This window comes from Castor canadensis, chromosome 13 (assembly GCF_047511655.1).
Source record: "Castor canadensis chromosome 13, mCasCan1.hap1v2, whole genome shotgun sequence".
Classification (NCBI taxonomy): domain Eukaryota; kingdom Metazoa; phylum Chordata; class Mammalia; order Rodentia; family Castoridae; genus Castor; species Castor canadensis.
In genome coordinates this window covers 58,400,611-58,423,794 of record NC_133398.1, presented here as the reverse complement: position 1 = coordinate 58,423,794, position 23,184 = coordinate 58,400,611, and the positions used below count along the sequence as shown (strand labels likewise).

The 23,184-nt window shown below is 41.5% G+C and overlaps 1 protein-coding gene across 22 annotated transcripts in view; it reads right to left on the bottom strand.

Annotated features, from left to right (window-relative positions):
- Window positions 1-19,252: 19,252 nt before the first annotated feature.
- Mpdz (multiple PDZ domain crumbs cell polarity complex component) overlaps window positions 19,253-23,184 on the bottom strand; it is a 170,614-nt gene continuing 166,682 nt past the window's right edge. For all 22 annotated transcript variants that reach the window (XM_074051850.1, XM_074051863.1, XM_074051856.1 and 19 more), the window contains one exon: window positions 19,253-23,085. In XM_074051850.1, coding sequence (XP_073907951.1) covers window positions 22,939-23,085 — 147 coding nt within the window. In that variant the 3' untranslated portion in view covers window positions 19,253-22,938. The remainder of the gene's footprint in view (window positions 23,086-23,184) is intronic.

Below are 23,184 nucleotides of genomic sequence, written 5' to 3'. Positions count from 1 at the left end.
ATTTTCTGTTTCTCAAATTCAGTTTAAAATTTTTGAAAGGAATAGGAGGTCTCAGCGGGCCCCAACCCCCTTGTTGGAGAAACCAGTACCAAACACCCCGTGTAGATAAGATAAGCAATGCGGCAGGGCTGGGTTAGGGCATATAGAATGTGGGGAATGTGAGCGGGAGGTACGTGCAAGATGTGAGGTACGCGCAAGATGTGCTCTGCCTGCTTGCCCAATGTTGATAACGAAAATATGCACGCCACCGCGGTCTATATAAGATTTCCCCTAAAGAGGCTCAGGGTTGTGTTTTTCCTAACCGGTCCTGCGTGTCCGTGTGGGAGCTCGACCCTGGCTAGCCAGCCCAATAAACTCTGCTTTGTAGATTGCATTCACGCCTGGCTCTCTGTCTCTCGGGGGAATAGGATTCTGGGTCCTAACATTTGGAGGCCCCAGCGAGATTCCATTTTATCGAGAGACAGAACCTGCCTGCAAGAAAGCAGGGGCGATCCCAAGTCCTAGGCATTGGGAGGGGATCCCAGACCCTCATTTGGAGAAACTTGAGTGTTCCATTTGGGCCGCGGCGGGGATTCGGCCAATCCCCAGGGAGATTCATTCTGGGAATCTCGCAAGGAGGACCACAGGGTCCTATTGGGAGAGGCTTTCCTCTCATTTGGGCTAGAGCATTTTAGGAACCCTGGCGCCAGGTGAAAAACTAATTGAACTAGTCGACCGACCACCCGTCAAGTGGACGCCTTTCGGCCTGATATCCCAGTTGGACGGTGAGGAGGTTGAATGGGGTGCGCACCAGTGTGAGAAAAGGACTGGTCCGAGCGAGTGCTGGAGAGTGTTTTGTGTGTGTGAAATTATTGTTGTCTTCACCCTTTTTGTTCTCTCTCTCCTGGTGTTTGATTCTCCTTCCACAATGGGACAGAGGCAGACAACCCCAAAGTCTTTGATCCTTTCTCACTTTTCAGAAGTTAAAGAAAGGGCCTTAAATGCGGGTCTGGTCATCAAGAAAGGTAAGTTCGACACCTTTTGTTCTACAGAGTGGCCCACCTTTGGAGTCGGGTGGCCCATTCAAGGTTCCCTCTCCCTAGACATGATCACTAAGGTTAAAGCAGTCATTTTTCAGCCAGACAATCGAGGCCATCCAGACCAAGTTCCTTACATTTTGGTTTGGGAGGATCTGGTGAGGAACCCTCCCCCTTGGTTAACAGTTTTTCTGACCCACCCCTCCAGTTCGGCCCCCGGGGCTAAAACCCCAGTCACGCCCGCATTGGTCATAAAGGAGGAGGAAAAACTTCCTCTTCCCACCCTGACCGGTCCTCAAATTAGGGCATCTCCTTCACCATCTCCAGTCTTACCAGAGAGTTCCCCCCTTTACCCATCCCTCGCAGGGGCAGAGGAAGATCGGCTGCCTCCATATATGACTCCCCCTGGCCAAGCCAGTGCCCCGGAGGAGGAAATTTCCTCATCCACCTCAATAGGACTGACAGCTGGAGGAGGAATGAGTCGAAGACTTCGCCCCCGAGGGATCCGGGAAAGGGAGGGGGAAGACGGGCCCTCCTCATCAACACAGGGGGAGGAAACTGTCCCTACACTTCCAGTCCGGATGGTGGGCCAAGGGGGACCGGGAGGAGGGCAACAGTTTCAGTACTGGCCCTTCTCCTCCAGTGATCTATATAACTGGAGGACGCAGAACCCGCCCTTTTCTGAAGACCCCAAGTATCTCATAGATCTCTTGGAGTCCATCATGCATACACACCGTCCCACTTGGGATGACTGTCATCAGCTGCTCAATACTCTTTTTACGATGGAGGAACGAGAGCGCATCCTCAACGAAGCGAAGAAGAACGTCTTGGGGGATAATGGGAGACCCACAACTCTCCAACCGGCCATAGACGAGGCTTTTCCCCTACGCCGCCCTGATTGGGATTTCGGGACCGCAGAAGGTAGGGAGCGTCTTCGGATCTACCACCAGACTCTTATGGCCGGTCTCCGAGCGGCCGCTAGAAGGCCCACCAATTTTGCAAAAGTAAAAGCAGTTGTTCAAAGGGAAAACAAAAGCCCGGCCGGTTTCTTAGAGCGCCTCTATGAGGCATACCGTCAATATACCCCTATTGACCCTGAGGTGGAGCTCCACCGGTCTGCTGTGGTGCTCTCATTTATTAATCAGGCAGCTCCAGATATTAGGAGAAAACTCAATAAACAGAAAAACTTAGGGGAGATGACTATAAGAGAAATGCTACAGGTAGCGGAAAAGGTCTTTACCGCTAGGGAAACTCCAAAAAAAAGGGAGAAAAGATGAAAAAAGGAAGACAGGGAGGCCCAGGAGAAATTGAAAAAGGAGGACCGGGAGTTCCAGGCTAAGGAAAACCGAAAGCAACAGAGAGAAATGGCCCGTATTTTCCTAGCGGGTGTCCGGGACCAACCCAGGGGAGGGGGCCACGCCAGGACCCCGGATAAGAAACACTGTTTTTACTGTAAGGAAACTGGGCATTAGAAGAGAGAATGTCCTAAGTTAAAGGAAAAAAGAGGGTTTGAAAGGAGACCGGGGGAAAACAGGAAAAGGGAACGAGCAGTAGAGCAGGCCAGAGTCCTCCTAGCCGGAGAAAAGGACTGAAGGAGACGGGGCTCGGACCCCCTCCCCAAGTCCTGGGTAACAATACATGTGGAGGGAAAGCCGATGGGGTTCATGGTGGATACCGGCGCCCAGTATTCGGTTTTAAACAAGGCACATGGACCTTTAAACAAGACATGAACAAGTGTTGTTCAGGGGGCCACCGGTACGCAGTTATGTACATGGACTACCAAAAGAAAGGTAAACTTAGGAAAACACCAGGTCACACACTCCTTCCTGGTTGTCCCTGAGAGCCCCGCTCCCCTGCTCGGACGGGACCTACTCACCAAAATAGGGGCCCATATCCATTTTGAACCAGATGGAATAATTGTGACTGATCGAGAAGGGAGCCCGATTCATGTCTTGTCCCTATCATTGGCTGACGAGCATCGTCTGTTTGAGAGTCAACAGAAACCAGGAGGGGACATGACTCATTGCGTAAAAAGATTTCCCACGGCCTGGGCAGAGACTGCGGGAACCGGCCTCGCCAAACACCTCCCGCCCGTAGTTATACAATTGAAGGCTTCTGCTCTCCCCATTCGGGTGAAACAGTATCCTATGCCTGAGGAGGCCCGAAGAGGCATAGCCCCTCATATCCACAGGCTAATAAAGGAAGGAGTACTGCGGCCTTGTCAGTCTGCTTGGAATACTCCTCTGCTCCCCGTCTGAAAGCCGGGAAGCGGGGACTATAGGCCTGTGCAAGACCTACGAAAGGTAAACGAGCGGACGGAGGACATTCATCCCACCGTTCCGAATCCCTATACCTTGCTCAGCCACCTACCCCCCTCACAAGTATGGTATACAACCCTTGATTTGAAAGATGCTTTCTTCAGCATTCCATTGTCAGAAATTAGTCAGCCGCTATTTGCTTTCGAATGGCAAGAAGATGGGGGCCAATCCGGACAGCTCACTTGGACCAGACTGCCGCAAGGATTTAAAAACTCTCCCACCCTGTTTAATGAGGCCCTGAGCCAGGACCTGGAACCTTTTTGCCGGAGCCACCCACAAGTCACTCTATTACAGTATGTTGATGACTTACTGTTAGCGGCAAAAACCCGAGAGGAGTGCATCAAGGCTACTGAACACCTGCTAACGGAATTAGGTGAGCTGGGGTATCGGGCAAGTGCCAAGAAAACTCACATCTGTAAAAGGTCAGTGACATATTTGGGTTATCGGATTGCAGATGGGGCAAGATGGCTGACTGATGCCATGAAACAGACTATTCTGGCTATCCCATCCCCGACATCCACTAGGGGAGTAAAAAAATTCCTGGGCTCCGCGGGGTTCTGTAGACTCTGGATTCCAGGATTTGCGGAAATAGCCAGACCCCTCTATGAGGCCACCAAAGAAGCTCCAGATTGGAGTTGGGGAGAGAGAAAACAACAGGCCTTTGATCAGCTAAAAGACACTCTTTTGCAGGCCCCTGCCTTAGCCTCGCCAGATCCTACAAGACCATTCACTCTGTTTATAGATGAAAAAAAGGGGGTAGCCAAAGGAGTCTTGACCCAACAGCTAGGTCCCTGGAAGAGACCAGTGGCATACTTTTCCAAGAAATTAGACGCAGTAGCGGCAGGATGGCCCCCCTGCCTCCGCATCATAGCGGCCATTGCCGTGCTGGTGAGAGAAGTCGATAAACTAACCTTTGGACAGGCCCTCTGGGTAACGGCCCCTCACCCGGTGGAGGGAATCCTTAAACAACCCCCTGGAAAATGGATGACGAATGCCAGGCTCACCCACTACCAGGGGCTCTTGTTGGATTCCCCTCGGATCACATTCACAGATCCCGTAATCCTGAACCCTGCCACCTTGTTGCCTAACCCGGAACTGCAGACACCTGTCCATAACTGCAAAGAATTCCTCTCCGAAGTTACACAGGTACGGGTTGACCTAAAGGATACCCCCCTGTCCGGCTGCAAATTAAACTGGTACACGGATGGAAGCAGTTTTTTCCAAGATGGAGCCCGAAGGGTAGGGGCAGCTGTAGTCGACCAAAAAGGAAATACGGTATGGAGTAGCGCCCTCCCACCCGGAACATCAGCCCAAAAAGCAGAATTAATTGCCTTGGCAGAGGCCCTAGAGAGGGCAAAAGGAAAGCGAGTCAATATCTACACCGATAGCCGCTATGCTTTCGGTACCATCCATGTCCACGGGGCCATCTATCGCAAAAGAGGATTCCGCACAGCAGAAGGAAAACATCTAAAAAACCTAGCCGAAGTCCAGCGTCTATTAATGGCAGTGGAAAAACCAAAGGCAGTGGCAGTGATGTATGTCCCAGGCCACCAGTCTGCCAAGATGCAGGAAGCTGTCGGTAACAACAGAGCAGATCAAGAAGCAAAGAGAGTAGCAATGGTGAGTCCTCCCATAGAGACAGGGCAACCTTCCACGGTTGCGGCGATAGACTTGCCGGTCCCAGAGCTCCCTCCGCTACCCCCCCGACCAGAATACTCCACAGAGGATTTCACTTGGATGAGAGCCCACTCCCCCTTTAGAGAAGGGGAAGACGGATGAAAAAGCGACTTGAAAGGCAAGTTAATTCTGCCTAAAAAACTCGGATGATTCCTGTTGGCTAACTTACATAAGTCCACCCATTTGGGGCGGAGAAAATTACTAGACTTGTTGACATCTGCGCAGCTCCGATTTCCGAACCAGACCATAGCAGTCCGCCAAATTGTGGAAGATTGTGCCAGCTACACAGTCATGAAACCAGGACGAAGGGAGGGGCACCATACAGGTACTCGGAAACGGGGGAGGGCTCCGGAAAGAAGTTAAAAAGTGGATTTTACTGAGGTAAAACCGGAAAAGTTTGGGTACAAATATTTGCTGGTATTCATAGATACCTTTTCGGGCTGGGTGGAGGCTTTTCCTACAAAGAAGGAGATGAGTCAGGTAGTGGCAAAGGCTTTGCTAGAGGAAATCATACCCAGATATGGGGTGCCCGAGGCAATTGGGTCAGATAACGGTCCGGCTTTTGTTAGTAAAGTCCTGCAGGGACTAGCCCAGACTATGGGGGCTAATTGGAAGCTACATTGTGAATATAACCCCCAGAGCTCAGGGCAAGTAGAAAGGATGAATAGGACACTAAAGGAGACTTTAGCCAAATTGGCCCTGGAGACTGGCGGTGATTGGGTGACGCTCCTTCCCTTGGCCATCTTCCAAGTCCGGAACTCTCCATATGTCCACAGGCTAACTCCCTTTGAGATCCTGTATGGGGCTCCACCCCCCATCATTCAAAGGACCTTAAGCCCGGGACTAGGTGATCTGGCCCCAAATTATCGTGTTACTCTACAGGCTTTAGCTAAAGTACAACAACAAATATGGCCCCTAATTCAAGCGTACCATACTGCAGAGAGGACCCCGAACACGGAGCATGGCATAGTCCCGGGGGATATGGTATGGGTTAAAAGACATCAGTCCAAAACCCTAGAGCCTAGATGGAAAGGACCTTATGTTGTACTGTTTACTACCCCTACCGCCCTCAAGGTCGACGGGATTGCAGCATGGGTACACCATTCCCATGTAAAACGGGCTCACCCTCCAGAAAAAAAACAGGAAAATTGGTCTGCACGAAAGCATCCAACAAACCCACTCAAGCTCCGGCTGATACGGGATGCTCCGAAAAACGAGAACGCTCCAGATGCTCTGCAGCCCTCCTAGAATGGGATTATCACCTGGGTCCACTACACCCACATCAGACCGGCAGATCCAGTAGCTATAAAGAAAGGCTTCCTGCCAACAAGAAGGGTGTCCCACCACAAGGACAATTCTTTCAAACTCAAACTTCATACTGGACCTCGGTAACTTTATTCCTTTTTCTAACCCTGTCCACCACTTGCTGGGGGCATACAAATCCACATCAACCTTTTAACCTGACCTGGATGATTGTAGATATATCCACAGGAGACATACTTAACCAGACCTCCAAGGTGACCCCTCCCAACACCTGGTTCCCAGAATTATACTTTGACTTAAAGGCCTTATTCACTGGCAGGGGACAATGGGATTTGCGTCAAAGTTACTTCTATGTCTGTCCCGCTCCCCAACCCAACCACAAAAAAAAATGTAGAGGAATCGCAGACTATTATTGTAAGTCATGGGGTTGTGAGAGCTCAGGGGATATATGGCGGAAACCCCCCAAACAGGGGGACCTTATTCAATTAAGTAAGTCTCTCAATCTGGCATTACATACCACCAACCTAGACCTATAAATAAGGGATGCCCAACTCCCCCCAATTGTAATCCCATTATGATAAATTTCACTGATTTAGGAAAAAAGGCGACAAATTGGGAATTGGGTAAATCCTGGGGAGTCAGACTCTACAAAACAAATCATCCAGGAGCCCTTTTTACCTTGCGGCGTGTGTGACAACCAGTCTCTACTCTAACAATAGGCCTTAATAAGGTACTTAGGCCACCCTATGTAAAGCCACCTCCCCGACCTTCCACAGCTCATCACCTTCCCTCAACCATAGCCCGGGCTAATGTTACAACTCCAAGACCATCAAAAACCAGCCCTCCCCTGGTGAGGCCCAGTCTCATGACCGGATCTAAAGACCCCCTCTGGGAATTAGTGGGTGCTGCCTTCCTGACGTTAAACCACACCAACCCTAACATGACTAACTCCTGTTGGTTATGTTATGATGTGAGGCCCCCATTCTATGAGGCAATAGGGCTGAACACCACTCACGATACCTCATCTGAGGAAAACCCTACTCAATGTTCCTGGGGAGACCGTAAGAGAGGTCTGACCATACAGCAGGTAAGCGGCCAAGGAGCCTGCTTAGGAAAAGTGCCAAAGAACAGACGGGACTTATGTACTGTTATTAACGCCAGTTCTACCTGGGAAAATGCTATTAAATGGGTAATTCCAAAGGACAATGGGTGGTGGCTATGCTCGTGGTCTGGACTCACCCCATGCCTATCAACTAAGGTGTTTAACAGCTCTAAAGAATTCTGTGTTGTAGTGACTGTGCTGCCCCGCATCCTCTATCATTCAAAAGAGAGTCTATATTCATACTAAAATACAAAAATGGTTAAAAAAAGAAAAAAGAGAGAACCTATATCCGCAGTAACTATTGCTACCCTACTCAGCCTAGGGTTAGCGGGAGCAGGAACCGGCATAGCTTCTTTGGCCACCCAACAGAAAGGGATGTCTTCGCTGCGCGCAGCCATAGACAAAGATATAGAGAAAATAAAAACCTCCATTAGCCACCTAGAAAAATCCCTCACTTCTCTGTCTGAGGTAGTACTTCAAAACCGACGAGGTCTGGACTTGTTGTTCCTCCAAAAGGGGGGACTATGTGTTGCTCTAGGGGAAGAATGTTGTTTTTACGCTGACCATACCGGAGTTGTTCGTGACTCCATGTCTAAACTTCGAAAGAGCCTGGAACAAAGAAAACGAGAAAAAGAGGCCGGGAAAAGCTGGTTCGAGTCTTGGTTTAGCCAGTCCCCATGGTTGGCTACCCTTTTATCTGCACTGGCAGGGCCAATAATAATCATCCTATTACTTGTTACCATAGGACCCTGGATTCTAAACCGACTTATGACTTTTGTCAAAAGTCGAATTAATACTATCCAACTTCTGGTCCTCCGCCAACAATATCAGGCTCTTCATCCCCTTGAGAATGATTCCTCAATTTAGGCCGTAAGAAAAGGGGGGAATGAAAGGAATAGGAGGTCTCAGCGGGCCCCAACCCCCTTGTTGGAGAAACCAGTACCAAACACCCCGTGTAGATAAGATAAGCAATGCGGCAGGGCTCGGTTAGGGCATATAGAATGTGGGGAATGTGAGCGGGAGGTACATGCAAGATGTGAGGTACGTGCAAGATGTGAGGTACGCGCAAGATGTGCTCTGCCTGCTTGCCCAATGTTGATAACGAAAATATGCACGCCACCGCGGTCTATATAAGATTTCCCCTAAAGAGGCTCAGGGTCGTGTTTTTCCTAACCGGTCCTGCGTGTCCGTGTGGGAGCTCGACCCTCGCTAGCCAGCCCAATAAACTCTGCTTTGTAGATTGCATTCACGCCTGGCTCTCTGTCTCTCGGGGGAATAGGATTCTGGGTCCTAACATTTTAAAAATGATAACTGCCATATTTTGGGAAGGATGTCCTGAACCTCATCAGATTCAAATACCATCCCTTAGAAAGGAACTAACAAAGGCAAAATGACCAAAACAGGCAACCAAGAACAGGTGAGGACAAAAACAATACAAAGTCTAAGTAATAGAAATGTGGAAAATAAAATAAGTGGGCTTTAAATCTAGGCAAAAGTGGTAGCCAAGAAAATTATTTTACCCAGGTATGATGATGCACAACCTATAATACCAGTGCTTGGGAGGTAGAGGGATTTGGATTGCAAGTTTGAGGCCAGCCTGGGGCTACACAGCAAGATCTTATCTGAAAAAAAAGGGTGGGTTCTGACTTACCCATTTCAGGATGGTAATATACTCTTTTCGTTCTTGTTTCTGTTCATGACAAAATCTGAGAAACAGGGCTAGTCCACCAGCAGTGACTACCTGAAACTGCCTTGAAGAGAATGCAACTGCTCAATCCACTGTTGTAATTCAGGGGAGAAAAGTCGTTCCCTTAATAAGACAGTATGTTCAGAAAGCCTAACCATTAGGTAAAGTAGTGATGAAATATGTCCTAAGTTCTATCTTCAACCCAAAAAGAGAGAGAGAGAGAGAGAGAGAGAGAGAGAGAGAGAGAGAGAGAGAGAGAGAGAGGAAAGCAGGAAAGGCCAGACTTGCCCTTTTATAGCAAACTCTCATGGGAGATAACCGGTGTCCCACGAGGACACCAGTTCCTTTCAAATGCACAGACCTCAATGATCTGATTACATCCCTCTAGGTTCTACCTCTTAAAGGTTCTACTATGTCTTAACAAAACACACAAACCCTTGGCGGACATACTCAAACTGTTTAATTCCAAACCATAGCACTCAACTGTCCTCAACTAGTCCCAAATAAAATTTTGAAGCAGAAGCCCCTTGGGAGTCGGAGTCATCTTCTGCATGGGGACTTAAGTAGTTGTGTATGAGAACAAGAGATGGCATGGTCCTTGCTGCCTGGCTCTTAGAGAACTTCCCAACTGGACGTGAAATGCCCCCTCCTCCTCTACCACCCACACACATGCACATCAGGAGTTAAGGTCGTTTCTTTTGAGACAGGGTTTTTTATGTTGACCAGGACAGTCCAGAGCTCCTGGGCTCCAGTAATACTTCCACTTCAGCCTCTCAAGTATCTGGGGCTGTAAGAGCAGGCCACTGTGCCCAGTTAGGAGTTAATATTTTTTTTCTGTCACCAAAATCCATTCAAGTTATTCAATTCCACCACAACACACACACTATTCAGTTGTGAAGCTTACATGTGACAAGTACTGTCAGATGGTGGTTACATACAGCCAACAGGGTGGGGAATGGGGCAGAGTTAGGACACTGTAGGTTAATTGCAAATGAGCTGACAACTGGGGATTATGATTCAGGGACAATTTGGAACTAACTCCTCTTCCCCTAACCTCCCTGGTCCTTACATTGGAAGATTCAGTTTTTCCCTTTTCCTCTTTCATTCCTCCATACTTTCTTCCTCAACAGCACTATTATGAAATACTTTGTGGGAGTGAAAACACTGGATTAAGCATTCAACTTTTCCTCTAACATTTTTCCCAGAGGCTACACTGAAAACTGACTATTTGATTGGGGCTACCAGGTATGGAAAAGACACATATTTCAATTTCAAAAATGTAATCCTGCCAACATGCCTGTGCTTTACTATATACATACTGAACTATGTTTGCCTCTCCTTCCCTATTCACACATCCAAGATGTTTTTCTTTGAGACAGGTCTCATGGCCATGAACTCAAGATCCTCCTGCATCAGCCTTCCAACTGCTAGGATTAAAAGTATGTGCCAACATGCTTGGCAGATTTTTCTTTTTTTTTAAATTTTGCTTGTTCTCATTCATTTATAGGTTAAACCCAGATAAAGGGATGACTTTAATAAAAAGTGGTCAAAGCTGGAGATGAACTGTATTTCCTAGGCTTACTTGTACTTCTGTCTTTGACAGGCAAGGAGTATATGGAGTTTCTGGGTCACCTTGACATTCTTCCAAGTAAAATGTCAGTCTCTGATTGAAGATGGAGGAAAGAAATGGGGCAGCACACAATGTGAGGGAAGTATTGGGCACCAGCAGGGGAAGGGGATGCAGTTTTAAATCCCTTCTTTGAATGAGGTAGCTTTAGGATGAGTCAAATATAAGAAGATTTTAGAGAAGTTTTAAAAAGTGCAACAGCTATGATTCCACAAAGGAAATAAATGCTTATATATTTTTTCATTGACTGTCTATGCTTCTTTGAATATAAATTATGATTGACCACTGATCATTTCTTTATGAAAACTAGTCTTGAACTTTTAGATTTCATCTTTACCATATAAATAGCATGTGAGTGGGCGATTAAGACATAGCCCAAAAGTAACTAGAAGTTAATAAATAAACTATGGGTAGGAATGTAACTGTGGCCACTCCTTTGGGAGTTGCCCTTTGAGAGTTGCTTCTCCTCCCTTTGCCCAGCATTCTAAATTTTAAAGAGAAGCCACACCTAAATGATTAGAATGTTAGCTGCTAAATGATCTTTCTCTAGATTTAAAGACTCCACAACATCTGGTGACCTTCAGATAACAACAAAAATGTATAACACCATTCCTTTTCTTTAGTCCTATACATCAACTAATGCAAAGCATTTAAATTGTGTTTGACTTGCAAAAAAAGTTATAGGAACTAGTCTGAGGTGACTGCAATGTTCTGGCCAGAAAAAGAAAGAAAGGAAAAGCCACATGCCCTAGATGACAAAGACCCTGTTCCAGCACATGGCTTCCTGCTCTCTGCCCCCCGGCACATTTTCTCCTTATGTAAGTCCTTTCACACACCTGAGTTCCCTACAATGGTCTTTGCAGGGGAGGAGTGATAGTTTACCTCTCCCATCCTCTCAAGGTGCCAACCCTTGAATGAACCTGCTTTTCTTCCCACCAACTCTTGATCTCCTAAGTATTGGCTTTCAGGTGATGAGCCGATAGTGGTGGGTCTGTCGACAGAGAAGGATTAATCATCAGCAGTGCCATGTATAACTATAGAAGATGGAAGATGACAGGATGGGTAGGGAAAAGAGACTTTCTGAAACTGTCCAATCACTGACCCCCCCATAGCTTTTGGTTTCTTCATTTGTCAAGAAGGGTTTGCAATCTGGGTGCTGATGGCTCACATATGTAATCTTAGCTACTCCAGAGGCAGAGATCAGGAGGATTGTGATTGGAGACCTGCCTGGGCAAAAAAAAAAAAAAAAAAAAAAAAAAGCAAGACCCTCTGTTTGCCACTGCAACCTATAAATTGCCCTTTGATACAAATACTGGGCTTTTGTGCCATCTGGCCAGAGCCCACCACTCTGTTTTGGACTGTATCCTCCTGTCTATATTTTTTCTATTCTTTCAATAAAACGTTACTGCTGTGTCTCTGTCCAATGCTTTGTTCTGAGACAAAAGGACCTGATTTGCTCAGCCAAGGTCATCTGAAACTACCCACTGGTAACACCTTTTCTGTTTCCTCAGTGTGTTGAAAAAATCTATAACTTATGACCATTCTCTAAGTCCCATTTTTCCAAATTCAAAAGTTAGAAAAAGTTTGGAAAGAAGTAAGAGATAAAAGATGCAAACTAGCAGTGATCTCCATTTGCATTATTACTAGGTTCTTTTTCCCTTTTTGTCCATCTCTGCCCCCAAATGATTCAATCATTTATTTATAATCTTTAATTCACATTGTTTAGCATTTATGAAGTTATACAATATTTTATAAATTCTGCCTTTAATCCCCAAATCTGAATTATAAAGTTGACCCTGCCCATTGAGAGGAGGTCCATACTTGTACTTTCATACCCTAAGGCAGACCTCTTACAAGAGTAGACTTGAAGCTAATGATCTTCTCCCTTCTCTTTTCTTTCTTCTTTCTCTTTCTCTCTCCTTCCTTCCTTCGTTCCCTCCCTCCCTGTTTCCTCACTCTTGCCCTTTCTCTTTCTCTTCCCTCTCTCTTTTTTTTTTTTTTTTGTGGTACTGGGGTTTGAACTCAGGACCTACACATTGAGCCACTCCACCAGTACTTTTTGTGATGGGTTTTTTTCTGAGATAGGGTCTTGTGAACTATTTGCCTGGCCTGGTTTCAAACCATGATCCTCCAGATCTCTGTCTGCTGAGTAGTTAGAATTATAAGGTGTGAGCCACTAGCACCTGGCTCTCTCTCTCTTTCTCTCTCTTCCCTTCCCTCTTTCCCTGCCACCTGCTCCATTTCTGAGCAAAACTCTTGTGTTAATGTTGTTTTCCACATAGTAAAAGGGCCCACAAGTTAGAGCAATATAGTACAAATATTTGTTATAAAACAGATGTGTCCAAGATACAGTGCTGATACAAATAAGAAAAAGGTCATGCCAGGAGCTGGGGGAGGTGCTTTTACTTTAATGGATTTACTGTGATTTTTTTAAAGTATATATTTATGATAAAAGAAAAACTCTGAGATCTTTTAAATTTAACTATAAGGGCGAGAGGATGATGAAGAGGAGTGATAACGGAAGTTAACAGTTAACAGCTATGGGCCTAACCAAGGACTTTCATGTTCCTGAACATATGTTGAAACTTTGACTCAAACCTCCAGGTACCACCTCCTCCTGCTTATAAATAAATTTCTAGAAGCAGCACGTCCCTCTTCTTATGTATTGTCCTCCTACCCAGAACTTTCCCCACTTTACCTCACCCCTCTTACCTTTGGCCAGTAAGATCCCCTACATTTTTTGTTATGAAAATAAATGCCCTCGGCTCTTAGGACCAGCAGACACAATTCCGGGGCTACCTAGCCCTGCTGCCAGTAGTTGCACAAGCTTCACAGGATCAGGTCATTTTCTGGATAGACTTTATAAGGGCTCAATAAACCATTTTATTTCAGGGTCTCAACAGTTTTGGTTTAATTTCCACAAAATAAAAAATTACGTACAATTTTATACTTTTGAAAAATTATGGGATATATGTTACTCCTTAAGTATTGTATCAAAGATTTAATTTCTCATTTTGTAACAGGAAAATGATAGAATATACATGTACAGTGTCTTGCCTTTTTGGTAACTTTTAATTAAAGTAACATGTAGTTGACCTAATATCCTCAGTGACCAATTTTCATAGGGTGTTTTAAAAACATTCATGTCCATTACATATTTTAAAGTCCTGGGGAGAAGATATTATCTCCCCAAAGAAATAGATTTAGAAGCCAGGCACTGGGGGCTTGTGCCTGTGATCCTAGCTATTCAAAAATCCGAGATTAGGAGGATCACAGTTCAAAGCCAGGCTGGGCAAATAGACTGTATTTCAAAAAACAAAAAAACATGAGAAAAGAGGGCTGGGGGTGGAGTGCCTCAAGGTGTAGGCTGAGTTTAAACCCAGTACTGAAAAAAAAAAAAAGAAAAAAAGAAGAAATCGATTTAGAGAAACTAAATATCTGGTTTTTGACTCTAATCCCCTTTTTCCCCCTTCAAATTTAGAACATCTTCTTCAATCTCATTCAAATTCTTTAGCAACATAAATTTCTAATCTCTACAGTATTCAGAATCCTCATATAGAAAGTTAAGGAACTCCTAGGCACTTTTTCTCTTTTTTCATTTGCAAATTGGAAATAAATAAGCACCACAAAATTATGGTAAGTATAACACACACACACACACACTTATGTTCATGGCTCATAAAGAAAAACACACCAAAGAATTTCACACTTCAGACCTTTGTGCTGCAACTTCGACACCTGAGTGTATCGATTCACCCATGAATTCTTCTGTCCATAAGTGATTGCTTCCACACAGATGGCCATATACTTTTATCTTTAGGACTTCACTTCTTCAGTGTTTTAAAGTGATTCTTGGTCCTTCACTGTATTCCAGTATTTTAAATGTAGGCTTTCTTTTGTTAGTATTTAGAAGACATTTTAATAGCAAGTAAAGATTGAGGCTAGTCGATAAGCCTACCTCATCTAATGTACAAACCTGCAAATCAGACTTACATATACTAGTTTCTGTTCTCTAGTTTGGAAAGGCACCATCCTGACATTACACACAAAGAAGCAAGTGCTGCAGTGTCCCAAACAGAAGCTTTGATTCTCCTTCCTTATATTCTTCTTATATGGCATTGACTTTCAAGCATATTGGTAAGGTGCCTGTCTAGCAAGCATAAGACCCTGAGTTCAAACTCCAGTCCCACCAAAAAAATTTGTTAAAGGTAACAGAAATACAAATTCCATGTTATATTTCTCTAGCTTAAAAACAAAAAGCCACAGTGCCATTTGAGAAGTAATGCCTAATATGGGAGAAAAGAATTTCTTTCCTAGTGACAGTTTGATCACTTTAACTTCCCTCTAGAAGACAGTCAACCAAGCTGATTTCCCCTGTTTTCCTCCTTTTGAAGAGAGGCATAAAACAGTACCTAAAACAGGCATAAAAATGAATCTACTCATCCTAATTAACACCTTTCTGGAACATTCTGTAGCAAACCATTATGTATATAGTTAATAACAACAATATATCTCTTAGAGAATGAACTGGGAAGGATGGATAATATGAAATTTTCCATTTATTTTCAAAAGTAAATATTTGGCTAATTATGCAAGTACTGGGTCTTCGATTAATGAAAGGCCACTCAGATTTAAGTAGCTCCCATCTAAAATAACTCTTACTTAAATAACTATTAAGAGGTGGTACACTCACTCCCCCAAACAAGGAGATGCTGCAGTTCTCAGTTCTTCTGGAATTCTTTGTATTTTAGCTTGCCTTTCCAGCAGTAATTATGAGGAAATCTCTAGAATAAGAAAGTAGGAGAGCACGTTACAAATTAATTTTGAAATTTGGGATATAAATGAATAGTAGTGATAGTGCACGCTACCTCAGATGGCCGCTGCAATTCTATTATGTGTATCACAGTCCTTACTGATGTTTTTTTTTTTCTTACTGATGTTTTTAATAGTAACAATGTTTCCACCTTTTGTCAGTGCCTGCATGTGTACACATTTAATCTCATTGATGCTAATGTGATGCAAAGATATTATTCTTCCCTTTCACAGGCAAGGGAGGTGAAGGCTCAGAGAAGTCAGCTGCTTCTAGTAAGCAACCAAGCCAGGTATGGACCTGGGTCTTGAAATCTAAGGCTTATACTTTTCACACTCCATTTCTGATAAATCTATGCTTCCATTGATTTGCCATCTATTAGGTTTGATTTACATTAATATGCAAACACAAAAAGGCAAAGTGGGGGGGTAAGTCATTGATAATGTCATTATACAAATTCCTGTAATGTACAGGAAGGAAAAACTTTAGGAAAAAAAATCGGCTACTGAATAGAAAGAATAATCAGGTATCTACAAATGCTAAATTTTAAACATATAATTTATCAAAACTAAGATTAAATAATAAATGTGAACAAATTAAAGTCTCCTTAGTCAAAAAGTAAACCATTTTTTCTTTAAAAATGAACCAATATCCTTCTCCAGAAGCACCTGACACCAGATCTCCTATTTTGATGGAAACCTTGATGGAATCATGGTTTACTTGTTGGTTCACTGTGACAAACTACTTGAGATAATCAACTTAGAAGGAGGAAAGTTATTTTGGCTCATGGTTTCAGAGATTTCAGCCTATGATCGAATTGCCGTGTTGCTTTTGGGCATGGGCAAGGCAGCACATGATGGTGGAAGTAAGTAAGAGAAAACTGCTCACCTCAAAGACAGAAAAGGGCCGAGGTTTTTGTATCCCTCAAGGACATTTCCTCAATGATCTAGCTTTCTTCCACTAGGCCACACCTCCTAAAACTTCCACCATCTGCCAGTAGTCCCCCAGGCTGGTGACCAAGCCTTCCACATATGGCCTTTGGGGGCATTTAAAACCCAAACCTAATTTACGTCCTTTATTTTTAAAATGTAAGTTAATATATATATATATATGCACACACACACACACACACACACACACAATGTAATATATCTAAGAAAAGTAATAAGAACGCCTGACAACTATTATTAAAAAGGATTTTAAAAATCATTCTGAAGATAAAAGTAGAAATACTGGTTACATTTTAACTGCACAGATATCCAACCACAGAAAAATGAAGTCCACATTCCTTAAATGAAGAGAACTTAAAATAAGTTTTAAAAAGCCCAGTCTCCTTTCTGGAAAATTCTGTAGCAAAACAGTATGCATATAGTTAATTACAACAGTGTACTCTTAGAGAAGTTATGTCTTAAAGAATTAAATTAGTTTTTAAATATCTGGGCAATAATTGACTAATCTAATTTATAGCTAGAGAAATCAGATGAACTTATTTAGGATTCTCCTAGTAAATCATTCTTTTTAACTGATGTGTAGTAAGTCTATAAACTTACATTTAAGTACTTCCTTATTGGTTTGAGGATAACCTTTTTCTAAGGAGACTGACAGACATATGGCATTCTCAGAAAGGACAAAGACCATGACTGTAATAATGTTTTTGAAAATCAGGTAAATAATTACTTTATTTAACATATAGAATTACAATTTTTCCTATAAATATAAGAATAAAGTGTGTATTTTTCTGTGTTTTGGGTTGTATTACTCAAACTTTTCTGGAGCCAACAAATGAACATATTTTATACTCAGTTGAGAGATTTTTATCAGTACACTTAAAGGCAGCAGGGTGCATAATTAGGTATGCCTGCCATCTGTACAGCCCTCCAGGTGCAAGAGGCATTAGTTTTATTTAATGTTATCGCAACATTAATTTTACTCCATTAATTTGTGTCATTTGTTCTTTACTTCAAACTCAGATTGCCAAAACATTAGACACAATGTCCCAATTTGATTTTAGTAAAAGCCTTATATTATAAACAAAATCTAAACAACCTCCATAGCTACTCTTGAGAGTAGGAATTGATGGGTGGTTGGCTTTCATATTATAAGAGAAAGTTCCATAAACAAAACCTTCCTGAGTTTGGTATAGCGCAATTTTTTCAAAAAGGGAGTACATCATAAGATCATCATTTTGATGTCCTGGCAAGACACTAGTAAATACTGAGTTACAGAGTTTAAAACCAGGAAAGTCTCCATTGAGTGGTTGACACTATGTTAACTGCTTCAATTGTTCCTTTGTAACAAAGAAAGCTGACTTCAAGTTATGACCCTTGGTAGACAACACTAAATTGGTAGAATTTTGAGCTTTTGTTCATAGTTATTTTGTTGAGTTTTTTTTCCTCCTTTTTTGGGAGGTACTAGAGTTTGATCTCAGGGCCTTGTGCTTGCGAGGCAGGCAACTTTACTTTTGAGCCAAGCCACTAGCTCTACTCATAGTTTTTTTGTATTTATAACAAATGATATTGATTTTCCATGAAAAGTGTGAGATACAACTTAAGTTGAAAAATTAGTCTACTTAAGAGAAGAACAGTTAGTAATAGTTCAGTTATATGAAGACATTAGACACATTATAAGGTTGTAAGCAAAACAAGTGGAATCTTGGAATATTTAATATAAGTGGATTTGTATTCAGCTTCAGAGGAAAAAGACAACATTGTACAAAACTGAAAATTGGAGACTATTTCATAAAATATTAAATTTATGTTACTCTGTTTTTTAGGATAATACAAATACAACCACAACAACAATTTCTTGATAGTTTATTCTAAGCAGAGTATGAATATTTTCCATATTGGTATCTCATTTAATTTTCAAAATGTAACTCTTTAAATTTTACTGATGGAATAAAGCACCTTTAGGTTAAGGAAATTTAGGGTATTGGAACTTTCAATGACAAGTATTTCAAAGTAGACTTAGTAAAAATCACAACTTTTGGAAAACAAGAAGCAAATATATGTTTTCCGAGAATAACTATGTTTCTGAACATATGCATGTAAGGAGGAGGAGGGTAGAGGAAAGAAAAGATCAGGAAGTATTCACAAATAACACAATCATCTCAAAATCACTAACATTAACAACAAGTGGAAGCTTGCTCCTAGCAGGGGCCTAATTCAGTCTTCTGACAGTATCATACTTTTGAAACAAACCTCAAGAAATATTTCCATCTTTGACAGAATTTCCTTTATGGACTACTGCTGACTGTTCAGTACTTGGCTGACAATTAATATGCTTAGACAAATAAAACAGTAATTTTCTCCCCTAGTTTATACTGAATTGGACAATTTGGAATATGTGTATTTTGAGGGAAAAGGTGCAAAGCATACAAAAATCGTGAGGAACGCTTGCTTTCCATACTTTTATTCAGAAATTTTCTTGCTGGCAACAGCTCTTTTTCTCTTGAGTTAAGGAGGCCCACCCAGCCTTACACATAATTCCCTGTAAAGGGGCAAAGTTATACATTAATTCCTGGTAGACAAGGTTGAAGAACATCAGTGCACAAATCAAATGCATTCCAGAATATCTGTCAGGAACTTGAAACAACACACCAGGGCTGCTGAAAGCAGGTGATGATAGTTATGACATTCCATAGCTTCAAACAAAAAAAAAAAAGCCTTTTACTCTCGTTTGTCTCTGCAGGCATCCTTTCAACTCGTCCTTCATTCTGACTGAGATCTGAAGAGGGGTGCTACATCAGAGAAGAAAGAGCTAGTTCCTTTACGTCTTCATATTCTTTTTTTTTTTTTTTCTTGGTAGTACTGGAGTTTGAATTCAGGGTCCTGCACTTGCTAGGCTGGCACTCAAGTACTTGAGTACATCCCTAGCTCTCAAGATTCTTACGATGAACAAAAAAAATGAAACAACCCTCATCCCCTTAAAAAAACAAAACAAAACAAAAAAAACCCTCTCCTCCCCTTTCTTGTCTTCTTCATTACCCTTAATCTTTTCATGCTTCAGACTCCTTGACTGTTCTGATGTATGGATTCTGTCTTCTGAATCTCTCTTTCTCTCTCTCTCAAGGCTTTGAACTTTCTAGGGAAGCCCTCTGCCACTTGAGCCATGTTCTCAGTCACTTTGTTTCTGTTTTGTTTTTGAGATAGGGTCTTGATAACTATACTGGGCTGGCTCTGAATTGTTGATCCTCCTGCCTTCACCTTCCGAGTAACTGGGATTACAGACATGAGCTGCCATGACTAGCTGACTTGCTACTCTCCTTGCTATTTCTGCTGCTATAAACTAGAAGCACTAAAATGAAACCTTCTATGATTGCTATATTATCCTTTTGGAGTATTAAGGAACAACATTAGAAATCTATAGTATTCTCCAGTTTCATTTACTAATTATATTGAATTCACAGGTGATCAACTGTGTTGTACACAACATAAACACTATAATATTAATCTTAGTTTAAGCTTTTTTCTCACTTTCTTCCTTTACCACAGAAAAATTTTATTTCCAGAAAAGAAAAACATAGGAAGCATTAGTCTTTGTTACTTCTCTCCAAAGTTTTCCTTTCAAACTTTGTTTCTTCCTTCTTCCTTCCCTTTCTCTTCTCTTTCATGTGCTATGATTTTTTTCCTCCCTCCTTCCTTCCTTCCTTCTTTCTTTCTTTTTTAAATGGTACTAGGGTTTGAATTCAGGGTCTCATGCTTGCTAGGCAGGTGCTCTACAACTGGAGCCACTCTGATAGCCCTTTTTTGCATTGGGTATTTTTGAGATAAGGTCTCACAAAATATTTTTCCAGGCTGGCTTTGAGCTATGATCCTCCTGATGATCTCTGCCTCCCAAATAGCTAGGATTACAGGCATGAGTCACTGGCACCCAGCTATGATCTTCTTATTGTCAACAATTCAATATCTGTTCTGTTAGCCAGGCCACTGACAATAGCTCAATATATATATAAAAAAACAACAATTAGTTTTCTAGGGTTTCTGTAACAAAGTACCACAAATGGGTGACTTAAAAGAATAGAAATTTATTTTCTCACAGCTCTGGAGGCCATAAATCTGAAAAGGTGTCAAGGAGGCCAATGTCCTTATAAGGGCCAGAGAGAAATATCCTTGCCTCTCTAGCTTCTGAGGTCCTAGGCTAACCTTGGCTTATTTCCTCCATCTTTACAAGGCCTTCTCCAATGTCTCTGTGTCTCCATTCAGCCTTTTAAGGAAACCAGTCATAGGACTTACTCTGATTTAAATAAGACCTTAACTAATTACACCTGCAAAGACTATATTCCCAAAGTTCACATTCTGAGGTTCCAGGTGCACATGAATTTTGGGGAATACTATTTAATCAAGGACAGATATCTACTGGGCTGTTCTCTTTGGAGGTACTCTCACATATAACTCAAGCCTTAATTTGACCCATGTAGTATTGATATAGCATGTCTACTAAAATCTCTGCAAGTTCAAACTTGCAAAAGTTGTCAGTTCAGCTTTTATTAGCTTACCATGAAAGGATTCTAGCATACTTTCATGAGGGAGGGCCATTAAATAATGCTAAGAAGTTGGACACATCACTGGGATGGTAAATGAATCTTGTTACATTTATGTACCTCAATTTATAATGATTGAGGAATTATTATAATATATAGTTTTGTCCATTCATTTTGTAAGGTCAACTAGAATCACAGAATTATTATATAAGAAATATTTTCTTATATATTAGAATTAAATCTAAACTTTTAGATGAAAAAGGCCTATCATTGTACAGATGAGGCCAGTCAAAGGGAGTGTATATTCTCATTACCTAGTTTGGGAGCAGAACTGGTGAGGCAAAGGCTCCCTAATTCCTTGCTCAATGCTCAAATCAGACCTTTTTATTTACTAAAATAAATAATGCTCATTACGATTTTCCATCTGAATACACTTGAGCTCTTTACTAACCTAAGAACAACTTCAAATATTATTGCATGAATAGGACCCCAGAAAAATATACCTAGTCAGGACACTCTCCTCCAAAATAACACCTTCCTCTATTCTATGAGTCTGTGAATCTTTAGTGTTAGAAAATTATGTGGAGGCAAAAAATATTGTTCATTTCATATTTTCTAAAGTTCTTCTAATAGAATATATGACTAGACATGATAAAATCAATTTTAAACAGTAAATCTTGAACAATACAATAAAGCTTGTCCCCAGTAAAAAGAACAAACAAAAAACACTGGCTTTTTTATTGTGTATTACGGAATCTTATTTATTCACTTTAATTCTGCATTTACACAAAAATGCTATAATAAAATATCTGTACACTACTTCTGCTGCAAATATAGATAATATTTAAAATGACTTTATATATTCTAATGTAGGAGTTTCACGCTCTAAAATGGGAATGAACACATGATAATTTCTCACAAGTTGTCTCAATAAACAGCTCCATCTGTTTCCCTTAGTCTCAAACTATTGTATTATAAATGTTAATATAAGGCAATTAAATTAAGTTAGGCTAATCCCTGTAATTTATCAATTTACTAATGGCATACAACCAAAATAATTATTAACACATTGTTTAGATTAATATTAATTGAAAGATTAATATTAATTGAAAAACAATTGTACAGCATTTTAATACATTTTCAGGGTTGCATCAGTTGTTAAAATGAGCACTAAACGATCCTGGATCCTTCTATGTGGCCTCCATGATTAGCATGTCAATATTGGGTAACATCATCATTTTTCTTTTAGCAACACGAAAATACTTTGTAACAAGTCAAAAAATGAAAATGAGCATCAAATTATGCATTAAATATGATTTCTTTACAAAATTTAGGAACATTGTTTCATATATTTGCTATTTACTCAAGTAAAGAAAACAATTAGAGCAGGAAAAAGTGTATTAGAGGTGGGAAGATGCAATTTTTGTAATATTCAAGACTTTAAAATACTAAAAATATTTAAATTTTGAATCATATTTTTTAAGGTTTGGTGTAGGGAGAGGAGATGGATTGCCAAATTGAAACATTTTTATAAAACTTACCAAGATTTTCTTCTTTATTGTATATTTTTATTTTCCACCCTTATTCACTGAAACCATTTTTCTTGCTAGCTTTAGAATTATTTTTTTCTTTACTAACATGATTAGCATATAATAATTTTTTTTCATGTGACTGTAAGATATTGGATATCTTCAAAGGAAAAACTAGATATACTTATGTAAAAATTCCTTCTCTTTGAGTTTAGGTTTACAAGATGCAAGGGGAAAGGAAAAATGTTAGGCTATCAGTAAGAAAATCATTTCCAGATAAGAAAAACAAGCTTAAATGTTGTTTTTCCCCTACAGTTTTGAAGACCCCATGTACAAGTATAGGAAATGTCATCCATAAGACCAGTTCCATTGTCCTTACAGAGGGAGGTGAGTGACAGGCTGGGTTGGTTCAATTCTGGTAGCCAATTCAGGAGAGAACCATTAAGGTGACAGAGCCTTTTGTCCGCTTAAGGATGGCAACAGCTTCTTCATGGGTTACTCCTTCTAGACTCTGCCCATTAACAGCAATGATCTGATCACCCCTTTTTAGACGGCCATCTTCAGAGGCTGCTCCCTGAAATCATAAAGCAGACTTGTTTACTTCTGATTCCAGCAATTCTCTTCACTCCCAACCTCTGTCAAAAAAGAAAAGCCAAACAAGTAAACAAAAAGT